This window comes from Frieseomelitta varia, unplaced genomic scaffold (assembly GCF_011392965.1).
Source record: "Frieseomelitta varia isolate USP_RPSP 00005682 unplaced genomic scaffold, Fvar_1.2 scaffold_285, whole genome shotgun sequence".
Classification (NCBI taxonomy): Eukaryota; Metazoa; Arthropoda; class Insecta; order Hymenoptera; family Apidae; genus Frieseomelitta; species Frieseomelitta varia.
In genome coordinates, this window is record NW_025110018.1 from 819816 (window position 1) to 846939 (window position 27124).

Genomic DNA, 27124 nt, shown 5'->3' on the forward strand with positions numbered 1-27124 from the left:
TGTATAATATATTTATTTTATTCGAATACCAATGCAATTTCTTGGTCCATCGCCAAAGGGTAGAAAACTCATAGGGTGCCTAGCAGCAACAGCATCGTCCTCGAACCTTTCCGGATCGAATTTTTCTGGTTCGGGATAAATATCGGGATCAGTCTGAATTCCGTACACGGGTACCCATATTTTCATTCCTTTCGGTATGGTAATCTTTGTTCCTTTGAACGTGTAATTCTCCATTGCTCGTCTAGTCAACATCGTCAATATTGGATACTTTCGTAGTGTTTCTGTGAAAGAAATGAAGTATTTATTCCATCAAGAGAAATTGGCATAGCTTTAATTCGCCAGAATTGAATTAATTCACAACAAGCATTTACACATGCTTCTGTTTTGCAATGAAGTTTATTTTTAATTAAGTTTTGTATTTCATATATTTTTATAGAAACTCAGTTATAATTACACGTTATACGCCAAATTTATTCTCTCTTATAAGTAAGCAGGAGCATCTTCCATTTATCTAACAGGTTACAATAGATGTATTGTAATAATTTGAAGTACGTACCTTTGAACACCTTGTCCAAATATTTCATTTCTTTGATATCTGCGTATGTCAATGTTCCACCGTTTTTCTTATACGTGTCTCTAATTTCTTGTCGTAGTTTATCTTGGACGTCTTGGTTCTGTGCTAACTCATATAGAGCATGTCCCATCGTCGACGATGAGGTTTCGAATCCAGCAATGAAGAAAACAAACGCTTGCGCAGCAAGCAACGTGTCGGTTAATTCTGTAAATTACAAATTTTTGTTGCAAATCTGTAATTAATGTATTAGATCGTTGCACGTGAAACATATAATTCATCACAAGCTAATACATTTAAATTATACGACAATTTAAAACTCGAAAATACTACTAATGGGTGTTTTATCAACTATTTTATTATAAGAAAATAGATTATGTCAAATTTCAGATTTTCTTGTAAGTTTGACCTAATTTAAAGTTCTCGCTGAAGGAGCATACAGTTGTGTGAAAAATTTCGATTAGGATAGAACATGAATAACAGAATTATCAATTGCGATTGACTGAGGATTTCAATTGTAATCATTATAAGGTTATTTTACAATGGATGAAATGTATCGAATCTGGGGAATGGAAATTAGAGTGATATTATTTCTGAGAAACTTGGAAGGAATTTGTAACTAATGTTCCCGTTTTATTTGCAATAATCAAGCACTTTCTATGGTCTCGATTGCCTTAGTAATATAATATCAAATAGCATTGTTAGACTCTCGACTGTAGTGGATCACTAAGATTTTGTATTTCGTATTTAATTTCATTTTGTACGTGACAGACAATAATGATGGAATTGAATCAAGTAAAAAATTCCACAATTAGGTGATTTAATTCTACACTTTTTTATCGACTTTATTTTCAGTAATATCAGTGAACAGTTAAATTGCCTACTCACCAATACTATTCACTTTATCTGGATGGTTCTTCAGTTCCATAAGCATATTAATCATGTCAGGCCTACGAACGTTATTCTTTTCTCTGTATTCCATCGTGTCGTGCACTATACCGATGAAAAAATTGTCAATCTCCGTCGATTGAAGCCATCTGCCGAATACTTTAATCAGAGATGGTGCTAATTGTCTACAAACGATCCGAGCCAGTACTTTGAAATCAGTGAAAATTTGTCTGCCCATTCTTCGAAATTCGCTGTCTTCGTCCTCAAGCGCGTTCATGCTGATCCCAAACGCGCAGCTCCCGATCACGTCGGTCGTGAATTTCGCAGACATTTCACGGCAATCCACTGGCTCTCCACTGTCTGCTACTTTGTCTAGAAACTTTTCTAAATTTCCCGCGCATTCCAGAACAAGAGGAAACATCTCTTTCAGCTTGCCAGATGTAAATATTGGTGATAGTTTCGATCTTAGTGGCCTCCATCTTTCAGATTCCAAAAGAAACAGATGTTGTGCCAACGGCTCTATCTAAATATTAAATTGTTATAGGAATTTTAGTTTTGATAAAGTCTGCTCACTCGTTTCGAGTTTTTAGAAACTGTTGTTAGTATCGATATACTAGCTTCGATCCGTCATATAAATTCAGTAATGAAATGAATTGTTCATTTCATCGTTTTCATACATTGTAACATCTATAACATTTCATAAATTGCGACATTTATAATTTATAACATTTTCGAGGTTTGTTTTATGAACTTGGAACAGTTTAAATATTTAATATTTGAATATTTAAGCGTTTGTTAATGTGAAGAATTGTAGATCGAATTTATCGTACCATTGTTTTGTTCACTTTTGAAAATGTCACGTACGATAATTCGCACTCTGCAATTACGATTCCGAAATTTTAGTTGGCAAAGAAATAAATCACGTCATGCATTCACAAATGTCAGAGTTACGTCGTGAATTAATAATAATATAGGAAATACCTTTTCGAATACTTGAAACCCTCGGTCCATAAAAAAGGAAAAGTCCCTGATGAGAACGTCTTTAACCAATTCCAGGTCGTTGATAACGAGAAGCGGTTTCGTTCCCTCGTATATTCCGAAAACTGGTTCATGTTTGAATTCGTTGTACCAATTTTTCACAAGTGTAGCCGTCGCGTATTTTCTAGTGATAACGTTCCAAAAGTTTCCAAGAAACGGGCCTGGTATTGGTCCCGGTATGCCACGATTCTTCCAATAGTTGTAGATCGAAGTGTAATAGTAGTAGATCGCCAGCACCACGGCGCCAATAGCGAAGAAAAGTTGATAATAATCCATATTCTGACAGATTAAATTTCAAACCAAGTTAAAAAATCGTTTATTGTTAGTATTACTGACGTTCTTCTAGCTTGATCATTTTCATGCAACTTGTACCATTATACAAGTTTCGATATTATTATATTATCAATGTCGAATAATCGAATCGGTTATCTGAAAGAAACTACTTGTAAAAAATTAGTCGTTTTAAGGTCAAAACGTGAGTGTGTAAAAACTACTTCGTTGAAACGAAGAATGGCACTAGGTTGTAATTGTTTTCATGGCCTGCGAACTTTTATGCACTTGTGAGATATCTTAGAATTCACCTTGCGTAATATTTGGTATACACGAAACAATTTTGTAACCTTCGATTTTACGATTTTTCGCCAACATACATTTATCACGAAATTTTATTATCGATTTTATTATCTGTACACTTTAATATACTCTCGGTACAGTATCGGTAAGCAAGGTTAGTCTTTTCATACGGTTATGTTTAATATTGAAAAGGAAGATTATCAGCAGTCGGCAGAAATTACAAATTGCGACATGAAAATTTTTGTAGTTTATCCTCGTGGAACGTTAACTCGATTGTTACTCACTTGTGAGATATACACAATAATATTGCACACTCTTCAAATAAATAGTTATAATGCTTTAAAAATCATAATAGAGTTAGAAGATTCAGTGTCTCGTCAGGAGTCAACTGAAGTTCTAGTGTCGAACGCAAGTTGTTTTATAGATATATGTTGGACAAGTCTGACTCATATTAAATAAATAAGCATCATGAGAATGATGATCGTAATTGATAAATTTCATCAGATATTTGTCGAACAAAATTTATTATACGTATTTTACGATTTTGGAGAATTTACATAAAGCAGTCTGACTTTATCAATGAAAAAAACTCCAATATAATAACATATCATTGAGAAAGTAATTAATAGAATCTAACTAATTTTGTTTCGAAATTATTCGGCTTGATTGTTTATTTATATTCTGTATAAATATGTACTCTATTTTTTTTTTTTTTAAGTTTCTTTTCAGTATATATGATATTTTAATAGAAATTCATTTCATAAATTCACATTTAATATAATTATACATGTATTTACAAAGCTTTTTCCCAAAACAAAAAGAAATTTTTATCCGATACATTTTAACGTCCTTCTTGATATTTGTAACACTATATGGTAATTACTAATTACTAACATTCAACTGCGTGTTTTTCTTTTCTTACATAATCATGTCTCATGAAACACACGAGTGAGAAAGATTTATTGAATAAATCATTATTTTACCTAGTCACTCGTTCAAATTATAAAACTGGATTGCCAACGTTACTTGCATTTATAGGAAATTACAAATATTTGCGTGCAAAGTCATACGAAACATGACTAAACATTCAAATTTATTATATACATATATATATGGAGTGAAACGAATTTTTATTCAGCTTCCACTTGTTTAATTATGTTGCAAAAAAAAAAAAGAAAAAATTGGCACAAAAATCCACAGTCTATTTAATTACCATAATAGTTTTTAACATAATTGAAATTGAAACTTGAGCGTAACAGCACTGTGACAAAAACGATGATGCTTATTGATTTATTATCAGCACGATCATTCCTCCGTGACGAAGTATATTTTCGTATTTCTTAGAATTGTTTACGCGATACATCAGAACTTTCGAGGAAAAGAATTTCTTTCAAAAATCATAAAATAGTATTAAAACTCCTAGCTATCGTACGAACATACAAACAAAATATAAACTGCGTAAATATAGTTACTATTTACGTAACCGATAGTGGATCACTGTTACATGCATACACAATGAACATAAATTTACACAACAATCTTGTCAACATAAAATCTTTTTACATTTGTACGAATTGCAATAGATTTTGTCCATCCGACAAAATATTGTGACTCACAGAAAACGTAGAATGATACTAACTGTACAGCGTTATACGAGCGACAGTAACAGTGATTTAGGTTAGTTTCAGTGTCCTTGAGGCTGTATAATCTTCTACGCACGGAGTCAAATTCACGGAGGCACATTTTATTATTAAATCTTCTTTTTATTATTAAATCTTTATTATTATTAAATCATCTTTATTATTAAATTTTCAGAAGGGAAATTTTGATTTTTCCTGGTGTCCTTGAGGCTGTAAATTTTATTATTAAATCTTAGAATGAAGGCTGCACATTTTATTGTTAAATCTTGGAATGAAGCATCGGTCACAAAAAGTTTCAATTTCAAGGAAACGATAGTTATAGAAGTGAAGTTCTGAAGTTCAAATTGAATCGAGATGACTTTTTCACAATTTTTGTACATTCATAAATAAAATTTTTATGGATTTATAGGAACAAAAATGCAAGGAATACATAAAATACTCGAAATATAATATTTGACGAATGAAACAAATCCCCGAGTAAAAATTAAATTTCAATAATGTCTTGATAAACTGAAAAGCGAGTAAATTGAAATCCTCCGGTCTTCAAAAACCTAGAGATCCAAGATTCTTCTTATTTACTTCTCAGTTTGTATTTTACTTGTTTATTTATTTTGCTTATTTATTGCTTCTTCAACTTTAATTCGATGAGAAATGACGATGCAGTTAATTACGTGACATTTATATTAACGATAAGATAAGTTTAACAATGTAGGTTAATCTTATTATTAAAAACTTAAATTTTAAGCGTCATTCCGATTAATTGATAATTGAATTTCTCGACATCGACTTCGTGTCTCATAAGTAACAATTATTCGCCATTCACATGAGTGTTTACTCCGATATTTCATGTATGAATTTTCAATTTTTCACATGACTTATCCAGTGTAATCGTAGAGTTTATGATACAAATTATCAACAGGCTCAGTTCAATCTTTTGCTGACGCATCATGATAATCGATATCGCGAGTAATGTTAAAAATAATTCTTAATGCAACAATAAACTCGCTAAACGATTAGAAAATAGAATAATTTCAAAGGAAAACAATTTTTTTTTTGCTACTGATCTAGTGATAACCAGTAAAGTTAGATTCATCAATTGTATTTCGGAACGATCGAAGCGACCAAGCTAATTCGCAATTTTTCATAGAAATTTTATATATTTAGCACTCGTAAAAAATTTGAATTTTATTTTGACAAAGCGTATAGGTGATAGCTCGTATCGTATTACAAACATTTTCGTACCTTTTGCATTTTACTTCTTTAATACAAGATATTTATACTTTAGTTTAGTCGGTTAGTTCTAGTGTTGAAGTAAAATGGACATTAACGAGAAGAAATGTTAAACTTAAAAAGATAAGTGGATAATGCACGCTATTATCCAGTTATCTTTTTAGGTTTAACATTTTTTCTCGTATACAGATAACTAGATGGTATTATAAAACTTGTAAAATTACTTTCATTGCACTTTTATTGCGACATAATGTTTCGCAAAAATTAAAACTAGAGTTACCAGGAGTGTTCAAAGTGAATAATTCGCTATATAATTCACTATCTCGTAAAATACATAAGTGAAAGTTTTATTTAACTTTTTCTTATTTTTTGACCTTCCGTTTTCAATATATTTGACATGTTTTAATATATACGCAAAATATTACATATATATTACTCAATCATATATAAATCAATCGTAGAAAAAAAGGAGCATGAGCAAAATTTGAAATTTAATATTTCAAATAAATATTAGATTTTTATTTTAAAAAAATGTGATGGTATAAAGTGATTTGATATTTTAATATATCAATGGATTTTTATTAAATCGAATTAAAATAAAAAAAGAATCAAATAAAATTAAATTAAAAATTTTATTATCAATTTCAAGAGTTCTCATAAACTATTATATTAATATTAGCTCAACACATTGTCAACATTTTATACAAATTGGTGTTATTCAACATTTCAAATTATTCATTTTCAAAGCATTTGAAACGTAACTGTTAACTAGTATCATGGAATCACAGGTGAATATAGTAATTTATTCTAGATTACTGAAATTAAAAGTATTTTATTTTGCACATTACAGCCTTCTCGATAGTGATTAGGTATGATTTTTTAGGTGAAAGTGATCATATCAATTCGCCACTTTGCTTAATTTCAAATGTATACTTCTTTTCGGTATCAAAATAGGTGATCGCGGATCAAGTTCGTAAGGGATCATAGTTTTCTCGCAAACGTCGACTTTGTGATTGCGAAGAATCGTTGCGAGACCAACCTTACTTTGATAGCGTGCGAAACGGGCACCTGAAAATTATCGCAGAAAAATTACTCGTCTTTAATATTTCGGGAGGAAGTTTTTTTTTTCACATATTGGATAACAGATCGAATTTTCTTCTTGATTAGATATTGATTTGATTATAATATAGAATAGTTCTAAATGAGGAAATAAAATACGTCTTCTAAATTAATTAATTACGAATTAAATAGTTAAGTTAATTAAATAATTAAATAGTTAGAACTTTAATTAATTAAGAATTAAATAGTTAATTAATTTTTAATGCTCTTTTGATAGATTTTAGCAAAGAATTAACTGAGTAATTAATTTTCAATATTCTTTTGATAAATGTGAGCAGCAGTTTACGAAACAATTTAATAGTTTGTTAACATACCGATGCAGTTTCTCGGCCCACTGCCAAAAGGTAGATGAGTCATGGGATGTCTCGCAGCAACAGCTTCCTCGTTGAATCTTTCTGGATCGAATTTCTCAGGATCTGGATATATATTTGAGTCGTAATGAAATCCATATACCGGTATCAGTACTTTTGTTCCCTTTGATATAGTAAGCTTTGTACCCTTAAACGTATAATCTTCCATTGCTACTCTCGTTAATCTTGGCACTATTGGATACTTTCTCAGCGTTTCTGCGAAAAAAAAAAAAAAGAGCAGAGAATATTTATTCCATTAAACTAAATCACCATTCAGCTTCATTTCACGGATTTAACGAAACGTTAATTCATCTCAGAATTGAATTTTAGTAGTTTTTTATATTATATAACTATATTACTATATATTATAATTATGCTAGTATATATTATGTATTATATGATATAATATTTATTACACTATAATATTATACTAATATTTTATTTTATATATAATATTTTATATATATTTATATAAAATTTATATTTTTATATTTTTTTAATATATTTTATATATAATATTATACTAATATTTATTATACCATAATATTATACTAATATTTATTATACTATAATATTATACTATATAATATTGTATCATACCAATTTAATAGTTCTTTTAATAAAATTTCGTGTCTCACGTATTTTAATAATTTCTCAAAATAAATTAGTAAAATAAAAAGAAAGAAAAAGACAACGTCCACAACCATATTATAAATGTTCTGTTCGTTTGGATTGAATTTTTACGTAGGAAAAGAAAAAGAATTGAAATGCAAAAATATTGGATTTTTGTGCATTTGCAAGATATACAGAATTGTGCAGTATTGCACAACGTGTAAGATGTAAAAAAATATTTAAAATAGTATTCGAATATTGCCAATTTTCTCATTTCTATCCGCAAAAATATGAATCAGTCGTAAAAATCTGCAGCGTGATAATAACTAAGTTTAGTACACACCATTGAACACCTTCTCCAGATATTTCATTTCTTTTACACTTTCGTAATTCAACGTTCCACCGGACTTGTGCACATTTCTAATTTCTTGTCGTACTTTGTCCTGTATGTCCTGGTGCTGCGCCAATTCGTACAGAGCGTGTCCCATCGTCAACGAGGAGGTGTGGAATCCAGCCACGAAAAACACAAACGCCTGCGCGGTGAGCAGTGAGTCGGTCAGTTCTGTAAAACACACGATTTTTTGTTTTTTTTTTTATTGCTATTCTCAAAATTAAACATACTGGCACTTTATATCGCAGAGTGTGAAGGAATTTAGTAGAAATTAAATGTAAATCGGAGGTGTAAATAAAATTTTGGACGAAATGAACGTAGAATTTTAAATCAGATTTTTAAACCGGCCAATAATTAATGTATTAGATCTTTGATCTACAGGATCGGCTTTACTTAAGTTCTTTAGAATCATTCAAAATTTTTTAGACAAAAACCTGTGTTCAGTGTCAAGATTTCCACTCTAAGTTTCTTCAAAGTGAATTTTCGTTTCTACTGATTATTCCGGATTATTCCGTTCAATATATGATTGCACATCAAAGCAGAGACTTCAATAAGTATCTCTGAAAGTAAAAAAAAAAAAATTAATCGTGACGAACCAGATTGCCAAACTTAAATTTGTTATCCGTAAGATGGTAGATCACGAACATTCGTCATTCGAATCCGCGATTAATGTGCTTTCCACGATCATTTGCTTGTTTCATTTGCTTCAAACTGCGAACTTACCAATGTTCTCTATTTTCTCTGGATGTTTCTTCAGTTCCATGAGCATGTGAATTATGTCTGGCCTAAACACGTTGTTCTCCTCTCTATAGTTCATCGTGTTGCGTACCAGATTGATGAAAAAGTCGTCGATTTCCTTCGTTCGGAGGTAACTGCCGATCACTTTGAACAACGACGGGGCATACTGCTTGCAAGACTCGCGAACTATTTGTTTCAAGCTCAGATTGAACATTTTCGTCCCCATCGCATGGAATTCACTGTTCTCGTCCGCCAGTGCATTCGTGTGGATCCCAAACGCGCAGCTACCGATCACGTCGATCGTGAATTTCACCGTCATATCGCGACAGTCCACTGGCTCCCCGCTGTTCGCTACTTTGTCCAGAAGATTCTCCAAATTTCCCGTGCATTCCGCGATTAGGGGAAACATCTCTTTCATCTTGCCGGACGTGAACACCGGCGACAGTTTCGGTCTCAACGGTTTCCATCTCTTTGGCTCCAAGAAGGCAAGGTGTTGCGTTAGCGGCTCTATCTGCGTGATTAGTAAAATTAACAAAATTTCGATTTTAGCCCTCCGAGTTATTTCGATATAATAATTTTCGTACCGAATGATTTATTCCGATAGAATAATTTTCACGTTAACTAATTTATTTCGATATATAATTTTCATGTCGACTAATTTATTTCAATATAATAATTTTCGTGCCGAATAATTTATCTCGATATAATAATTTTCATGTCAACTAATTTATTTCGATATAATAATTTTCGTGCCGAATAATTTATTTCGATATATAATTTTCGTGCCGAATAATTTATTTCGATATAATAATTTTCATGTCGACTAATTTATTTCAATATATAATTTTCGTGCCGAATAATTTATTTCAATATATAATTTTCGTGCCGAATAATTTATTTCGATATAATAATTTTCATGTTGACTAATTTATTTCGATATATAATTTTCGTGTCGAATAATTTATTTCGATATAATAACTTTCGTGCCGAATAATTTATCTCGATATAATAATTTTCATGTCAACTAATTTATTTCGATATAATAATTTTCATGCCGAATAATTTATTTCAATATATAATTTTCGTGCCGAATAATTTATTTCGATATAATAATTTTCATGTCGACTAATTTATTTCAATATATAATTTTCGTGTCGAATAATTTATTTCGATATAATAACTTTCGTGCCGCTCCAATTTTAAAAAAAGATTGAAAATACCTCGTTGAATATCGATAGATCATGTGTTTAATTAAAAGATAATAATGAAAAACATCGCAGATAGAAAAAATTCTGTTCTCCATAAATTTTTCATCGGACTGTAATAAATTAACCAACTCGACAGACTTTCTCTTTCGTTTATAGTATATGTTTTCCTGTATTGCACTTTTGACTTTGCAAATTTGATTTCCCGAAATTTTGATTTTGATCGACAACGGAAAAAATTGTATAATATAAAGCAACGCTGATTAATGCGAAATCAAGATACTAATAAAATGATAAACAACTGATTAATGAACGAGGAAAATAATGGAAAATAACGAAAGATTACGATTGATATAATTGATCGTGAAATGACAACATTTTCGATTGTGATTGTATCAGTGATTGATTGCATAAACGACGTGTACATTTTTTTTTTTAAGTAATTGCGTATTTATTATTGCAATATTATTTCCTTTTCATCGTGATTTATCACAAATGTTCGAAAAAATTTGCATCAACTATATATGATTGAAAATCTCATCTGCATAATTTTTTAATTATCATTAGCAGTCTTTTCTTTGTCAAAGATCAAAGTTTCGAGATTCTTTTCTGCGATACTTTGTTCTTATATCAGAGAATGAATTATTATAAATTCAACAAGGTAGATACTATCACGCAGTGTATATTATAGTATACTCTCTAATCTCGGTCTACTACTCAAATTGGCAAGCAGTTTCCAAGGTGATAGACATTATTGATGATTATATGCTAGCCTTGATGTTAATAATAATTATTTACATTAAAAAACAGAACTCTAAGTGATTTATGTTATATAAATAAATAAATTTACACATATATAGATTAAATTATAAAATTGCAATAATTAATACATGTATATAAATTATATAAATTATATATAAATCATTAATTTATATATATCGTAATTAAATTACAAACCAATTTTACTAATTGAAGTACACAGATATTATTCATTTGCATCATTCCTTAATATTTGCATGTTTAATTAGATTATAAACATAAACAATAGATGAACAAACAACAAATGTCGTGGAAATATGAAATTTTCTAATTTTAAAACAAAATTATTCGGCTCGATAAATATTCTTTCACTTACAAGTCTAACTTTGCCTAATCTACAGTTATATACTCTAAAAGTGTCGATCAGCAAGATGAAACTATGCACACGTAAATTCAAAAAAAGTCGCACGATACGGAGTGAATTTGCCACAAAGCAAATGTGTGACTTAATTTATCGTAAAGGCATACCTCGTCGAATATTTTAGTTCCTCGGTCCATGAACACGGAAAAGTCCCTGATGAACACATCTCTGACCAGTTCAAGGTCGTTGACCACGAGCACCGGTGTCTGTCCTTCGTATATTCCAAAGAATGGCTCGTTTTTGAACTCGTCGTACCACTTTTTCACAGCTATGGCCAGGCACGTTTTCGGAGTAAGGGGCCCCATAATGTTTCCAGTCAACATCGATGGTTTTGGCCCGGGTATACCACGGTTTTTCCAATAGTTGTAGACCGAGGTGTAGTAGTAATAGAGGGCGAGAAAAATGGCACCAACGGCGAACAGGAGTTGGTAGTAATCCATGTTGCAATTGGCTAAATTCGGGTGAACAAAAATTATCGCTGACAATTCCTGTCGCCTTTTTTCATTTTCGAAATGTATTTGAAAACGGTCTGTTTCTTTTTTCGAAATTGTGAATGAGTATCATTGGTGACTTTATTCTCTCTAATTTCATTAAAAATTTCATTTAAAAAAATTCATCAGAATTATTGGTGATTTTGTTTTCTTTAATTTTATCAGAAAGATTATATCTTCAGCAAATATTTGGTCACTTCTGAACAAGTAGAGCGTGATACAGAAGGTCAGCGAAGTATTGACACACCTAACCTCACATTTATGACACCACTAAAATTACTTACGGAGACTATGACTATCGGAACTGTAATTATGATTAGTTAATACGTCATTTGCTTTCACAAAAATATAGGAATTATGCCAATTTAGCATTTATCACGATTTATCACCTTACGATACATTACTCAACAATTCTTTCACTAACTATATAGTGTTGAAACCTTCTAACATCACGTTACACAGTGAAACGTCAGAAAACCATGTAGAATTTAACGACATTCATTTTTCATTATCAGCAAGAGTATTTTCTATTCTTAGTTGATCTAGGTTGGTGTAGATTGCGCTTAATGACAAACAGGTTTGCGCACTTTACAACTGCGACTTCAAATTTCAATTTCGCGATGTTAATCTCGAGAACGTTTTCGAATAGAAAATTGGAGCTGTTACTTACTTGCTCTAAACTGGATCAATAATGAATTGTCTATTATTAGTGCGAAGTACCGGATTGATAATGAATTATAGTATTCCGAGTATCGTTGGAGCGTGAAGTCACGAGATGAGATCTCGTCTGATGTCGGAGATCAACTGAAATTGCCGCGAGACTGCGACGTTCAGCAGAGTGTTCTTATACATACATACATACATACATGTATACATGTATTTACACACGTCAGGCGTTGTACGATCTGTTGAACGATTGTAAATATCGAGGAATGATTTTGATAAATCTCTTCCAAGAAATTTTTGCTCTCTTGTAATATAATTCTACATTCTGCCTTATATTTTTAAAATATAATTCTATCTTCTGTTTTTTCAAATCTCTTGTAATATAATTCTATATCATTTATATAATTTTTTAGAATTATAATATAATTATAATTATAATATGCTTGTAATTTTTTAAACGATTATAATATAATTCTACATTCTGTCTTATATTTTTATAATATAATTCTATCTTCTGTTTTTTCAAATTCTCTTGTAATATAATTCTATATCATTTATATAATTTTTTAGGATTATAATATATAATTGCAGATTATAATTTCACACGAAGGTGCGCTACAATTATAATTATATAGATAGAATCCTAAAAAAATTATATAAGTGATATAGAATTATATTACAAGAGATTTGAAAAAATAGAAGATAGATTCATATTATAAGAATATAGGGTAGAGTATAGAATTGTGTTATAAGAGAGTTTAAAATATTTGTTGGAAGAATTTTAAAAACAAATTTTTTTATTTATCGACTTGCAGACTTATTAAGTCGGAACAGATGACCTAGTTTTAAACTTTCATTAACAAAACTAGCAAAAACTTAGTTCTCTAACGACTAAAATATCTGCCGTAAATTACTTCTAAATATGATAAAACGCTAAGTCTAATAACTTTACGAATGTTCAAAGATTGCTGTACGAGAAAATGTTCGAAAATGAACGAAAATAAATGTCAGAAACATGAGAATTGGATGTTGTTAGTTATTAAACTGAGAAAACGAAAGACGAAGGAAATTTCGATAATAAAATTATTGAGAAGATGGAGGGAATAGAAAATTCGAAGCAGATGCTCAATTATCAAAATAACCATTAGATTGGCACTCAAATAAGTAGATAAAAAAAGATAAGTTTGAATCGGACAAATTACATTACATCTGACAATGAGTGTGCCTCGTGAATCTCACATGTTGCTATTATTTGGAATTGAACAATCACATACATACATACATACATACATACGTGAAACATGCTGTATCATTTCGTGATGAGACAGTTTTAGTAATTTATCTGTAATTTATCTAGAAATAATATTTCCCGAGAGTCATCCTGTTTACCTGTGTGTCTAATAAAACTTATCATTGTCAGATTAAGATAATTGCTCTTCAGAGACAAGCTGACTCATTCAGTCAGAAAGAAACGAAATTTTGAAAAGGGATGGAGTTCGAAAAACCTCGAATATAAAACTTGCGGTTCTCTATTAATTTCTGAAATATTAATTGAAAACTTTAGACAAAATATGCTTGGAACAAACGTGATTAATCAACCTTCAGTGCTTGCCAACGTGTTAATTGTCGCATTTTACAATTTACATTTTCATTAATAGCGATATCCGTATAAAATTATAAAAATTATTATACTACCTCTGGCAAATAGTTTTCCATCAAATGCAAAGTGTTCGATATCATTTAAAAACATTGAAATCGTTTACGTAATATTTACGTAATTGTAATTCTATTTTTCCACATTATATATCTCAAACAAATGCAACAGTATTTTATATTCAAATGATTTCAATGTTGAATTTTAAATACAATACTGGCGATAAATACGAAATTATAGTGAAGTAAATTACAGTGATTGAAAAGTAAAATCACTGATCTAATGGTTTATTTCCATTCCATGTATTATTCAAAATTGACGAGCGTTTCAAATTTTTGTTTCTGTTAGTTTTACAGTTCATAAATTACGTTTCCCATTTCGAACAAAGTAATCATCAGAACATTGATACAATTTTCTCGAATGCTTTTATTTTCTAATTTTAATACATTTATTCTGTTTACAGTAACATTTTAACGCAAAATAATATATATATTAACGTGATAATATATGCAATAATAATAATATATCTACACACATAATTTATACAAATTTTATGGACTATGATGAGATCGAAATTTGAAGTGTTCATAGCCTTTGTAATTGTCAAATTTTCCATCCAAAGATTCCATCAAAGATTCACGAATGAAATTAGTACGACATTGGAGAAAAGATCATTGATAAAATTAGTTAGTTTTGTTAATTTTCCACTTTGGTTATTTTCAAGTGCACACCATCTCTCGGTGTCAACAAAAATAGGTACGGATCACTTTCATATGGAATCTTAGTTTTCTCGCAAACATCGACTTTGTAATTACGAAGAATCGTTGCTAGTCCAATCTTGCTTTGGGAATACGCGAAACGGGCACCTGAAAATTATTATTACAACAATTACATGTTTATTTGCTCTCTGGCAAGAAATTTAAAATCAAAAATATTAACCTAATTCCCAATTTTATATATCAAGGACAGAGAATTTAGTGTTTAAACGGAAATGTACGATGGACAGCATACCAAAATATGTTGATAACTGAATTAAACAATGCTTCCTTGTAATTTTATGTAAAACTTTCGTTAATTACTCAATTGATTCAATTAATCACTTAAATCACAATAGTTATTTGACTTTTAATGATTATTTGATATCAATTTAGTAGCTTAGGATATTGATTTGTAATCACGAATATTTAGAAAAATTCATTCTTCAAGAAATGTAATCCAGATGAAGAATTGTGCCTTAAGAATTTATCTTAATAATAACAAATAAATATATATATATATATATATATATATATATATATATATATCTATTTTTAAATGTTTCACAAATTTTTACTTATTGGGTGCACTCGTTGCGTCTACCAATGTTCCACAAATGGAAATCTAATATTTCGTTAACGTACCAATGCAGTTTCTTGGCCCATTACCAAAAGACAGAAAACTCATAGGGTGTCTAGAAGCGATAGCGTCCTCGTTAAATCTCTCGGGATCGAATTTGTCCGGGTCTGGATAAATATTCGGATCCCTTTGAATTCCATAAACTGGTATCCACACTGTCATCCCCTTTTCTATGGTGATCTTTGTGCCTTTGAACGTGTAATTCTCCGATACCTCTCTGGTTAACATTGATAATAATGGATACATCCTTAGGACCTCTGCGAATGGGTAAATTAAATTGAACATATTTGTGAGAATCATTAATGAATTGAATCCATGCATGTGCAATGAAGTAAAGTCAGTTGATGTAGCGCATATTAACATATTACGTGTTATGTCGTACGTAATTTGATCAGCTTTGTTTTTTGAAGATACAAAAGGACTTTGTTGATAAAAATTTAAGTTTAGTCACAATGGGAGCCATAACACGACAGCAATAGTTTCTTTTTTGTAGCTGGGTGGATCTTTTTTCAAATTTTTTTAAATGAAATGCTGCATTTTTTCTCTTTTGCTTTTTTATTAGAAAAGAAAAAAGTACGAATCTACGTGTTATCGAAAAACTATTAACTTATGAGGTATTTTAATCTTAATTTTGTAAAATCTATCGTACGAAAGAACGCAGGGACAACAGTGCTCTTTCATGCGCAGATTTTATAAAATTGAAGTTAAAATACCTTTTAGACTAATAGTTTTTTTTTTTTTTTTTTTGACATACGTAGAATTTTAAATATATATCCATCATTCCATGTGAGAAAAATGCAGGTGATTTTAAATGTCCTTCCATTTAAAAAAATATCATATCGTTCCATATCGTACTTTTACACCAAACAATTTTCGTTAACAAAACTGTGCTTATCTTCGAAACAGCACAACAGATACCAAGTTATGTAATTGACTCTGATGTAACATGTAAGTAAACAAATTCACGGAAATCGAGAGCTCTGTAATTAAAACTCTTTTTCAGTGTCTCGACACACCTTTGAAGACCTTCTCCAGATACTTCATCTCCTTGAGTGTATCGTACGTTATCTCTCCACCATGTTTCTCGTAAATTTCTCGGATTTCTTTACGCAGTTTGTCTTGTACGTCCTGATTCTGCGCCAGCTCGTAGAGAGCGTGAGACATCGTCGTCGACGAGGTTTCGAACCCAGCTGTGAAGAAGACGAACGCTTGCGCGGCGATGAACGAAGGTGTCAACTCTGTGAAAGGGCGGAATTCGAGAGTTAATTCGGTGTCACTGTTCTATCTGATCAGACGATTATTTATCGAAACGAAAGATTGGAAACATGTTCCAGAAAATTATTTAACAGAAATTTATTTACTTTCACAGTAAGCTAAGAATGAAACGTTGCACCTGTTTCATCCACGAGATCGTCGACAAACCCCATTGAATTTAGCGATCTCCCATTAAACATTTAAACTGTTGTGATTTCGTAAAAGAAAAGATCGTACCTATGAACCTGGGCTTATTTTAAAGCATGAAGCCTCTGCTCAAGCATAATTAATATTAATTATTAATAAAAACTCGAATGCCCAGTGAAACGATTTCAAACGAAATTTAATTTTGTCATCGTAACGCCAATATAATACCCACTTATATTTTCCAACTTCTCCGGATGATCTTGAATTTCCATCAGCGCATTGACGAAATCAGGCCTGGCAATGTTGTTCTCTTTTCGGTATTTGATCGTGTCGGTGATCACGTCTGTCAGGAACTGATCGACGCCCGGTGGTTGCAGAAAACTGCCGAACAAGTTGTAGAAATTTGGCAGGAATTGCCTGCATAAGTCTCGCGCCTGCATCCGCGGTGTCTGCTCGAACAATTTCTTGCCAATCTCGCGGAACTCGCTTCTCTCGTCCTCGATCGCGTTCATGTTGATGCCAAACGCGCAGCTGCCGATCACGTCGGTCGTGAATTTCGCGGCGAGATCACGGCACTCGACCGGCTTGCCAGCTCGCGCCACTTTCTCGACGTATCTCTCCAGATTCTTCGAGCACTCGAGCATCAGGAGGACCATCTCCTTCAGCTTGCCCGACGTGAATATCGGGGAGAGTTTCGTTCTCATTGGCCGCCACCTTTCTTCCTCCAGGGCGAACAGATGCTCACTCAACGGTTCCGCCTTGAAAACGAGAAATTTTCCTCTTGTGAATTTCAGAATAGTCTCTGAAGTCCAAGTAAATTTAGAACTGGTGGGTTGGAAATTCGCGAATTGAAGGTTGAAATGTGAAATGTTTTACGATTACGAGTGAAGGATTAGAGATTTTTCTTGTACCTCTCGTCCATTTTTTTTGCGTTAATTTAACACAAATTTTTTTTTTTATAAAAAGTTATAAGTTTTTTTGTAAAAGTTATTTTGTCGCATATAGATAGCTACGGGGTGGAAAGAAAAACTTGTCCTTGAGTTTCAGGGAAAATGACGAAGAAAGTATCTTAATCATTTAACATTACGGACGCTCGCATGTATGGTTCTGGATCAAACTGCACTAACATTTGATTTATCATAGTTCCAGCATCAGTGTGAGCCTAAATAATCAAATAATCAAATTAACATTGTTAACATTATTTGAAATACAAAAACACTGCATCCACGCGTCCCGAACCATAATCAGACGTTTTATCTTTTCGTTGTATCAATTATTACATTATTATTTGTATAATCTTAATTTTTATGACGTTGAAACTTAGATCAGTAGTAGATCCAACCATGTTAAAATAATTCTTATAATTAATTAGAGAGTTATATTTTTCTATAATCTCTAACGTTCGCAAATTTCGAACATCACGTGTCGAACAATTATATAAAAATTGCAACTTAAACTAAAGTAGTTGCAATATACCTTTGGATGCATGGGAAATCCTCGGTCAACGAACAGAGAGAAGTCCTTGATGAGAACGTCTTTGATCAAGTCCAGATCGTTAATAACGAGAACAGGTTTCATTCCCTCGAACATTCCGAACACTGGCTCGTTCTTATATTCGTTATACATCTGTTTCAATTTATCGCTTATCGACATCTTTCTCAAGAGAATCTCGCCCAAATTGCCAACCAGTACAGTGGGTCGTGGTCCGACTATGTTGCGAATCTTCCAGTAGTCAAAGGTCGAAGTGTAGTAGTAGTAGAGTGCCAAAAGCACCGCGCCAATGGCGCAGACAAGTTGAAAGTAATCCATCAGACTTTCTATAAAAATCAAATTTCAACGATTAGTTCTTGTATTAACAACACGTGCATTGTTCGAACAATGCAAAATTCTTAAAAAACATATTGAACGCCATCGGACAAAAATATTATGCGTAGGTCTTTGTAAATATTGTAAAATCTTGATAATTGAATAATAAATTCTATCTAGTCTCATAGGAGTTCTGTAAAAACAATGAACGATCATACTCCGAAACGTGCATCATGAAACTTGTCTCTCTATTTTTCAAGGTGTATACAAATTTTTAAACGACGAATCAAATAGTTTGATATTTACAACGAAGGTAATATCGGTTGAGAAGTATTATTTATCTTATTTTAGTACTAGTAGTATTCATCTTATTATGGTACAATTTATCTTATTTAAAAATTTATTTAAAGTTTATTTATAAATTTATTTTATTGGTATGATGCGTCATTTATTTCTTATCAGAACATAATATGTTCTATATGCACATTTGTGATACCATTACTTGTACATAAAATATATAATACTGTAATATATATATATATATAATATTATACTACACTATACTATACTAATATTATACCGTACTATACTATAGTATACTATAATATTGTACTATACTATACTATAGTACACTATAATATTATACTATACTATACTATAATATTATATTATTGTATACAGTAATATAATATAATATATTGTATATAATACGTATATATAATACTGTAATACACACATATATATAATACTGTATTATATTTCGCAGTTATAAATGCACTATTATTCTTTTAAAGGATGGAAAGCACATCGTTAAAAATTAACAGAGAAAATGTTTATTTCAAACCATTCGTTCAGTTGCGTTTAGAAAGCAACGAAGGCAATGAAATGATAAATAAATTCTAAAACGTAATATGTATCTGTTTGTTTTGCATTTTCTATTTCATAAATCTTCGCTTCTAGTAACAGAAATAAAATTTATTTTACTATTTACTCAAGTGTCTTATATTAAGGATCATTCTCTTAATTCACTGCCTTCGACATTTTCTATTGCAATTTCAATTGGCATCTGAATATTGTCGTCACATTTCTCGCGTTCGTTTCGTAACAAGTTTCTTGTTACACTCATTCTTCTGTGATGTGCGTAAAAAAATCTATTCATTGCTAACCTTTGTTCGTAGAGATTGTAAAATACCAAATAAAATCAGATTTTTGTTGGTAATCTAGTGTTGGTAATTTAACTGTGTGACAAATTATTACATCTAACGACCCAATTCTTTATCGAATATCGATGACTGGTAAATTCTATTTTCTGCAGTCTTGGGTTATCAAACAGGGCAGTATTTCACTACTGTAATACGTGCACATATTATCGCGGCCAATACAAGTACTACAGCGATAAGAGTTGATACTTGATCCAGCAAACAAGAATAAAAATATTTCTCAAAAATGTACTATTGCATCTTTCGTTTTCGTCTTTTTACCTCATTTTTACATCTGAATGAATTTTTGCTGATGCAATTTGCTCGATAATTCCCGATATTACGTCTAACTGTTTCTGCAACTGTGATCCTAACTGTACCTATAATTGGATTCTCTAACTGTGACTATAACTAATAGTTCACAGATATTCGTACATTTGTTATTCAATATGGTACCTAATAATTATTAAAATAATTTAATGATAATATATCAAATATAATAATTTGATAATAATATATCAAATAATTTTCCGAGTCCCATTTTTTTTTAATAATCTTCATAAAAATATCACAAAGTATTACAAAAATAGTAGAAATTCTCCAAAATTACGCAGTCTATTTCTGTTTTATGTTCGCGATCGTAAAAAATTCTCTAACTGTGACTATAACTANTCTTCATAAAAATATCACAAAGTATTACAAAAATAGTAGAAATTGTCCAAAAGTACGCAGTCTATTTCTGTTTTATGTTCGAATTTATAAATATGTAAAAAATTTCTGTTACAACTTATCAGTTATCTGCTGAACTTTTGGACACGTTTCATGCCATTTTACTGGTTTCGACGCACTCAATATCAATATCTCATCCGTTTTTAGCAGATCGAAAAATATTACCAAAAAGTAAAAGCAAAAGTCTCTACACACGGGAATAATTTATTACACATTTGTATGGCGACTTTTACAGATTTCGTATATCAAATTTTAAACAAAGAAGTAGGTGCCAACACTCTGCTAATGCCATAAACGATTTGCAGTAAAATTTATTCAACACTCGCAGAATAGTTACTAGACTCGAGATGATATCCCAAAAGCAAAACACTTTAGAAAAGATACGAGGAAGATTCATTTCTGTAGCGATACTCGAAGTTTTTAAATCAAAGTATGCATTGAGAGTTTGACTTGAATATCATTTGAAGGTCGAACCGACGTTTCTAATTTATGATCACCACCAAAAACGGATTCGATATGGGGATAAAACTCGTGAAAATTTCTCGACAATCGTCGAATTTCACGCAATTTCTTCCTCAGATCACACATACATTCTGGATCGTACATAACGTGAAACGTTAGAAATTCTAAAGAATTAAATCACTTGTCCCATATTGTATCAAACGTAATTTTCTCTCATACGTACTCGCAACTTTTTATCTTAATCACGAACGAAGATTGTCTGCCACATATGTCGTGTTTGAATGCCAACTGAGACTAACTGCAAGCGACGTGACATTTTTATTTTGTGTTATTCTAATCGCCTCCGGCAAGTCCATGGAAAACACGTGACCATTTCTAGATCGGACAGATTGGAATGATAGCGATATCGTAACGCAATGATTTGACAGTTTTGGTCAGTGGAGAGCTGAACTGAAATTTCTCATGAAATGAATACGGATTTGATTGATCCGTTGGGTTCAGATACAAGTTTCTTACACTTAATTAACATCATTGATTTTGGTACCGACTAGCAAATGTATAAAATTCCTATGGAAAATATAATAATTATAATATAAATTGAAAATATAATAATTATAATATAAATTATAATATAAATAAATAATTATAATATAAATTGACCATAGATAATATATAACTTTCCATGGACATTTTATATATTTGTAACAGTTGTGTATTCTTAGGGACTCGTTTGATTTTTACTAAAACATATAAATATAACCACCAACATATAAATATAAGCACCAATATAATCTTAACGCTAAAAATAACAAAATGGTCTAAATGACCAATTTATAATTCTCCACAGAAATTTTATATATATTTTATATATATTTACATGTATTTGTAACAGTGAGTGAAATCATTGAAATTTCTCCTCTTATTCCTAACTTAAAAAAAAAAGAAAAAAATTTTGATTACAAATTAATAAAAGAGATTGCATTTTAACGCAACGAATCAACGAATTAAATTTCGTTTTTGACTATCTTTAAGTACAATCTCTCTTTCGGGCACAATATAAACGCAACTGGTTCCAACACGTACGGAATCGGTGTCGTCTCGCAAACCTGCACCTGGTAATTGCGCAGGATCCTTATCAATCCAATCTTCGTCTGGTAAATCGCGAAACGTGCACCTGAAATCACAGAAACCAATGTAGACGATGTGGGTGACTTGTATTAATTGTAAAGTTAATAATAATATTATTATATAAATAATATTATAATTTATTTATACAATAATATAAATATTATTATAACATAATAATTTGGTATAATTTATTTATATAATAATATATTATTATGTCATTCAATGAACCACTTTCGCGAAGATGCAGGCCGTTTATATTTCAAATGACGTAATTTTGTTTAACTGTTTATATTTTTAATAACGTAACTGCGACAAATCCAGAACGACAGATCACAACGTCAGATAAAACTAGGGAAACTAAGTATATGAAATTGACTCGCAACGTAATATAAATTGACATGGCGGTAATATACACGTGAGAGTAGGTTTTCATGTTCAAGTTGTCTATTTATCGTCAGTGAAATAGTTCCCAGAATTCAACTATTTATTTTTTCGTTGTAGATATTAATTCTTTGCCACTCGATATCTCGCACCAAAAGATTTGACAAATTAATTTCGAAAAGTAAGGGTTAAAAAAGGGCTGTATAGTTGTAAAGGTTAGAAAAATGATTGAAAAACTACGAGAGTTAAAACGTCGACAAAAGTCTCAGCGAAATTATCACATAAATGTATAACAGAATCATACGATGATTGTACCAATGCAGTTTCTTGGACCGTCGCCGAATGGTAAATAGTGCATGGGGTTCCTCGCCTTTACTGCCTCTTCCGAGAACCTCTCAGGATCGAACTTCTCCGGGTCTGGATAGATATCTGGATCCCTTTGAATAGAGAATATCGGTATCCACACTCTCGAGCCTTTCGGTAACGACACTTTCGTGGACTGGAACGTGTAATCATTCGTTGTTTCTCTGAACAAGAATGCCAGAGGTGGATATTTCCTCAGTGTCTCTAGAAGTAGGAGAAGAAAAAAGAGGGGAAAGTGTCGCAGAGTGAAAAAGTGTCGATTCTTCTGCATGGTCGAACCTTTAAATACTTTGTCCAGATAGGTCATCTCCTTTATAGTCTCGTATCTCCATTGGCCGTCGGTTTTCTGATCGAACACCTTGATCTCCTCGCGCAGTTTCTTCTGTACCTCTTCGTTCAGCGCCAATTCGTACAGAGCATTGGCGATGGTGGTGGACGAGGTCTCGAAACCTGCCGCGAAGAAGACGTACGCTTGTGCGGCTAGTAACGTGTCGTTTAACTCTGAAAGGAAAATCGATATACAGGCAATAGTTGAATTTATTTATTGAATCGGATTTTTCAAAGATGATAAAGAATTTCAGCTGCTTCAGAAGTGAATTTCTTGAAAGAAGCGAAAGAAGGTTTCGAATTCGTGAACAGCGTGCAAAAGAAGAAAAACAATTTAACAAAAGAAATTATTCCTATGATATTTCCTGTCTCAAATGTTTATTTGTTGTTAAATGAATGACTATTTATTGTTTAGTGATGCAAATGTTAAAATTTGTCGAATTTATGTAATTAACTTACAATCTGACGTTATAAAATACTCGTCCTGTTGAAATATTAAATAGAATAATAAATTACTTAATAATAATAAGTATAGCTACAATTTACTAATGAAATAGTAAATTATTTAAAACACGACGATCGAACGTACCTATAATTTCTTCTTTGTAAACGAGATAAAATAATAAATACGACGGACATTAAAATATTCGTGATACTTAAATACGAAACACGAAATACTAAATTCCTTGAAATATTAACGATATTAAATAATCTAGTAATCTTTTTCTCTAGTAAACGAAGGTTCTACTTTCAAGATTCTAATCAACCCTTAACCTCTTGCGCTGGAAATTTTTTTTGCCCCAATTTTCTCAGTTTTAAGTATATTTAAATGTAACCCAGGCAAAGCAAATAATAAGTTGATTACTTTTCAATAATATCTATTCAGTTCGAAGGAAGAAGAAAGCGACGAATTATATTGTATATATACGGTTCGGTCACTCGTTATGGTCCGCGAATCATATTGCCCTCTCTCAATTTCACTTTCGTAGCTTTTGGAATTTAATTTCCAGCAAATTGACAAATGAAAATGGAACTTCGTACATTGAAAACACAAGATATTGAGGAATTAACGTAAATCTCTCAATAATAACATGATACGATTATTAATTAGAAGATCTTCACAAGCCACCACAAGGGTTGATCTCACAGATAGAACGAAAACCTACTAATGTCCTTCACTCTCTCGGGATTGTTCCGAAGCTCCAGCAGCGTGTTCATAAAATCAGGCCTGACGATATTGTGCTCCTTCCTGTACGTCAGCGTCTCGATAGTGATCTTCCTGAAGAACTCGTTCACCTCGTCCGCCGGAAGGACGTAGCCGAGTAAATCGTACAGCGTACTCGCGCATTCTTTCATCCTGAACTTCAGTAACGCTTTCCAATGGGTGGCGAAGATCTCTCTGCCCATTCGGCGAAACTCGCTCTCCTCGTCCGACAATGATTTCATCTCGATTCCAAAGACACAGCTGCCGATCACGTCGGTGGTGTACATGGCCGCTAGTTCACGAACCTCGATCGGCTGCGCTTTGTTCACCAGTTTGCCCAAATGGCTCTCTAAGTGTTCGGCGCAGTCGAGAATCAGGGTGAAGATTCCTTTGAGCTTGCCGGATGTGAACACCGGTGAGAGTTGCGACCTCAATGGCCTCCATCTTTTTGCTTCCAGTGAGAACAGATGCTGCGACAATGGCTCTGCCTATGGTCATCGAACGAAATTTTGTCATTTAGAATGTCACTGTTGCTGAAGATAGTGCGATATTACTTATATAATTGTATTTATAATCTTATAGTATATAATATAATTTAATTTATTACATAATTGTATTTATAATATTGTAATATATATATAATAATATAATTTATTATACAATTGTATTTATAATATTGTAATATATATAATATAATTTATTATATAATTATAATTGTATTATATATAATAATATTATATTTAACTCTGTCATATTGTAATGTAATTATATTGATTATATTATATTAATTATACGTTGATTATAATTATAATATTATATAAATTATATAATTATAATATTATATAAATTATATAATGATTTATAATTATGTTATTAGAAATAATACAAAAAATTATAATTGATCATAAAATATTAAAAAAATTATAATCTATGTTATTATAAAAAATTTATAAAAAATTATATTAATATATTTATAAAAAATTATAATTTGTTATTATAAATAATGCAACAAATTATAAATTATAAATCATATGTAATATATATAATATGATAATATTGTACAATATTATAGTTACATTATACCGTAAAATGTTACAATATGTAATATCTTAATGATGTATATTACGATCATAATGTGTTATGTAATAATATACACTGTATCATTATGTTATATTTAACTCTGTTCTAATACAATGTAATTATATTGATTATATTATATTAATTATCTGTCTAATTATAATGATTTGCAATTATGTTATTATAAATAATACAAAAAATTATAATTGTATATCGTATGTAATATATATAATAATATGATAATATTGTACAATATTATAGTTACATTATACCGTAAAATGTTACAATACGTAATATTATATTACAGATGTATATTATAATTATAATGTGTCATATAATAATATACACTGTATCATATATAACACATTATATATATACACACAATATGTCCCACATAATTCTCGCCATTTTTCAAACACTCCCAAAGATCAGAAAGGTTACTCAATTTTGAGCAAGCCACGAGTTTTCGAAAGATCTTTTTTTCAACAAAAAAATCGAGACGAGCCTCGGCTTTTTAAAAATATTTTTTATTTCACTTGAAGATAAATTCAACTGCTATATAAACGTGATTTTTTATTATCATAAGCATCGACACACGACATTGAAACGCAAGGTCAACTTACCACTTCGTTTAACAAAAATCCGCGATTCGCGAATGTTGGGAAATCCTTGATAAGAACGTCTTTAATGAAGTCCGGATCTTGCACAACGAGATAAGGCGTTCTTCGTACGAATATCCCGACGAGAGGCTCGTTTTTGTATTCACGGTAGAGGTTCGTCAAAAACTCCGCGAGCGGCTGTTTGCCGATCATCGGCCAGAAGATATTTCCAAACACTGGTATTGGCTTCGGTCCTGGGACCGATCGATCCCTCCAGAAGTTGAACTTCGCCGTGAAATAATAATACAGCGCAACGAGCAACGCTACCACGTAGCTTAGTATTTCCAACGTTGTTGCCATTTTTATTGTTGTGTTATTCTAGTGTTCTGCAAGAAGGAAATTTCAGATGCAACTTTTTTTTTTTTTTATCTTAAATAGAATCGTACACGAAGCTCGGTATTCTCTATGAAAAGAGAATAAGAACTTATGTAATGTGGAAAGATAATTAATTTGGGGAGTATTTTGACCTCTATTTTGCAGTACAAAAGGCGAGGAAGTGTTCCTATCTGTCATGTATAAATTTTATAAAATCTAATCAAAATATTTCCTAAACTAAAATGATTTTTCGACATACGCAGGTTAATATTTTTTTTTTTTTTTTTTTTTTTTTTTTTTTTTTTTTTTTTTTTTTTTTTTTTTTTTTTTTT

The 27124-nt window shown here is 31.2% G+C and overlaps 4 protein-coding genes across 14 annotated transcripts in view; all 4 read right to left on the reverse strand.

The window, feature by feature from the left end:
* Nucleotides 1–14342, reverse strand: part of LOC122529366 (probable cytochrome P450 6a13) — a 15400-nt gene extending 1058 nt beyond the window's left edge. Inside the window, exons 1-5 of one of the 6 annotated variants that reach the window (XM_043655425.1) lie at nt 4602–4682; nt 2441–2776; nt 1460–1982; nt 557–778; nt 30–281 (exon numbers count right to left, since the gene is read on the reverse strand). In XM_043655425.1, the coding sequence (XP_043511360.1) occupies nt 30–281; nt 557–778; nt 1460–1982; nt 2441–2773 (1330 nt within the window). In that variant the 5' untranslated portion in view covers nt 2774–2776; nt 4602–4682. Of the gene's footprint in view, nt 1–3; nt 282–556; nt 779–1459; nt 1983–2440; nt 2777–3055; nt 3060–3354; nt 3460–4283; nt 4317–4601; nt 4683–14336 lie in introns of those variants that run through there. The other 5 variants (XM_043655423.1, XM_043655424.1, XM_043655427.1 and 2 more) reach the window with 5 other exon arrangements.
* On the reverse strand, nt 6753–12414 carry LOC122529365 (probable cytochrome P450 6a13). The gene is made up of 6 exons (XM_043655421.1): nt 12311–12414; nt 11643–11986; nt 9136–9661; nt 8365–8583; nt 7374–7625; nt 6753–7008 (listed from the first exon to the last, which is right to left on the reverse strand). Exons 1-6 carry the CDS (start codon nt 12396–12398, stop codon nt 6839–6841), a joined length of 1599 nt encoding a protein of 532 aa, XP_043511356.1. The 5' UTR covers nt 12399–12414; the 3' UTR covers nt 6753–6838.
* A 241-nt stretch (nt 14343–14583) lies between the features above and the next one.
* On the reverse strand, nt 14584–21661 carry LOC122529369 (probable cytochrome P450 6a14). 4 transcript variants are annotated; one of them, XM_043655435.1, is made up of 7 exons: nt 21572–21635; nt 21118–21143; nt 18619–18955; nt 17375–17900; nt 16758–16979; nt 15747–15998; nt 14584–15212 (listed from the first exon to the last, which is right to left on the reverse strand). In XM_043655435.1, exons 3-7 carry the CDS (start codon nt 18949–18951, stop codon nt 15043–15045), a joined length of 1503 nt encoding a protein of 500 aa, XP_043511370.1. In that variant the 5' UTR covers nt 18952–18955; nt 21118–21143; nt 21572–21635; the 3' UTR covers nt 14584–15042. The 4 variants fall into 4 exon arrangements, with proteins under 4 accessions (XP_043511370.1, XP_043511372.1, XP_043511369.1 ...); XM_043655437.1 differs by lacking the exon at nt 21118–21143 and having other exon boundaries at nt 17375–17897; nt 18616–18959; nt 21562–21661; XM_043655434.1 differs by lacking the exon at nt 21118–21143 and having other exon boundaries at nt 18619–18959; nt 21562–21660.
* The window catches only part of LOC122529368 (probable cytochrome P450 6a14), an 8589-nt gene continuing 3069 nt past the window's right edge, over nt 21605–27124 (reverse strand). For 2 of the 3 annotated variants that reach the window (XM_043655432.1, XM_043655431.1), the window contains exons 2-6: nt 26442–26803; nt 24704–25229; nt 23490–23711; nt 23163–23414; nt 21605–22512 (exon numbers count right to left, since the gene is read on the reverse strand). In XM_043655432.1, coding sequence (XP_043511367.1) covers nt 22343–22512; nt 23163–23414; nt 23490–23711; nt 24704–25229; nt 26442–26777 — 1506 coding nt within the window. In that variant the 5' untranslated portion in view covers nt 26778–26803 and the 3' untranslated portion in view covers nt 21605–22342. The remainder of the gene's footprint in view (nt 22513–23162; nt 23415–23489; nt 23712–24703; nt 25230–26441; nt 26804–27124) is intronic. The other variant, XM_043655433.1, reaches the window with a different exon arrangement.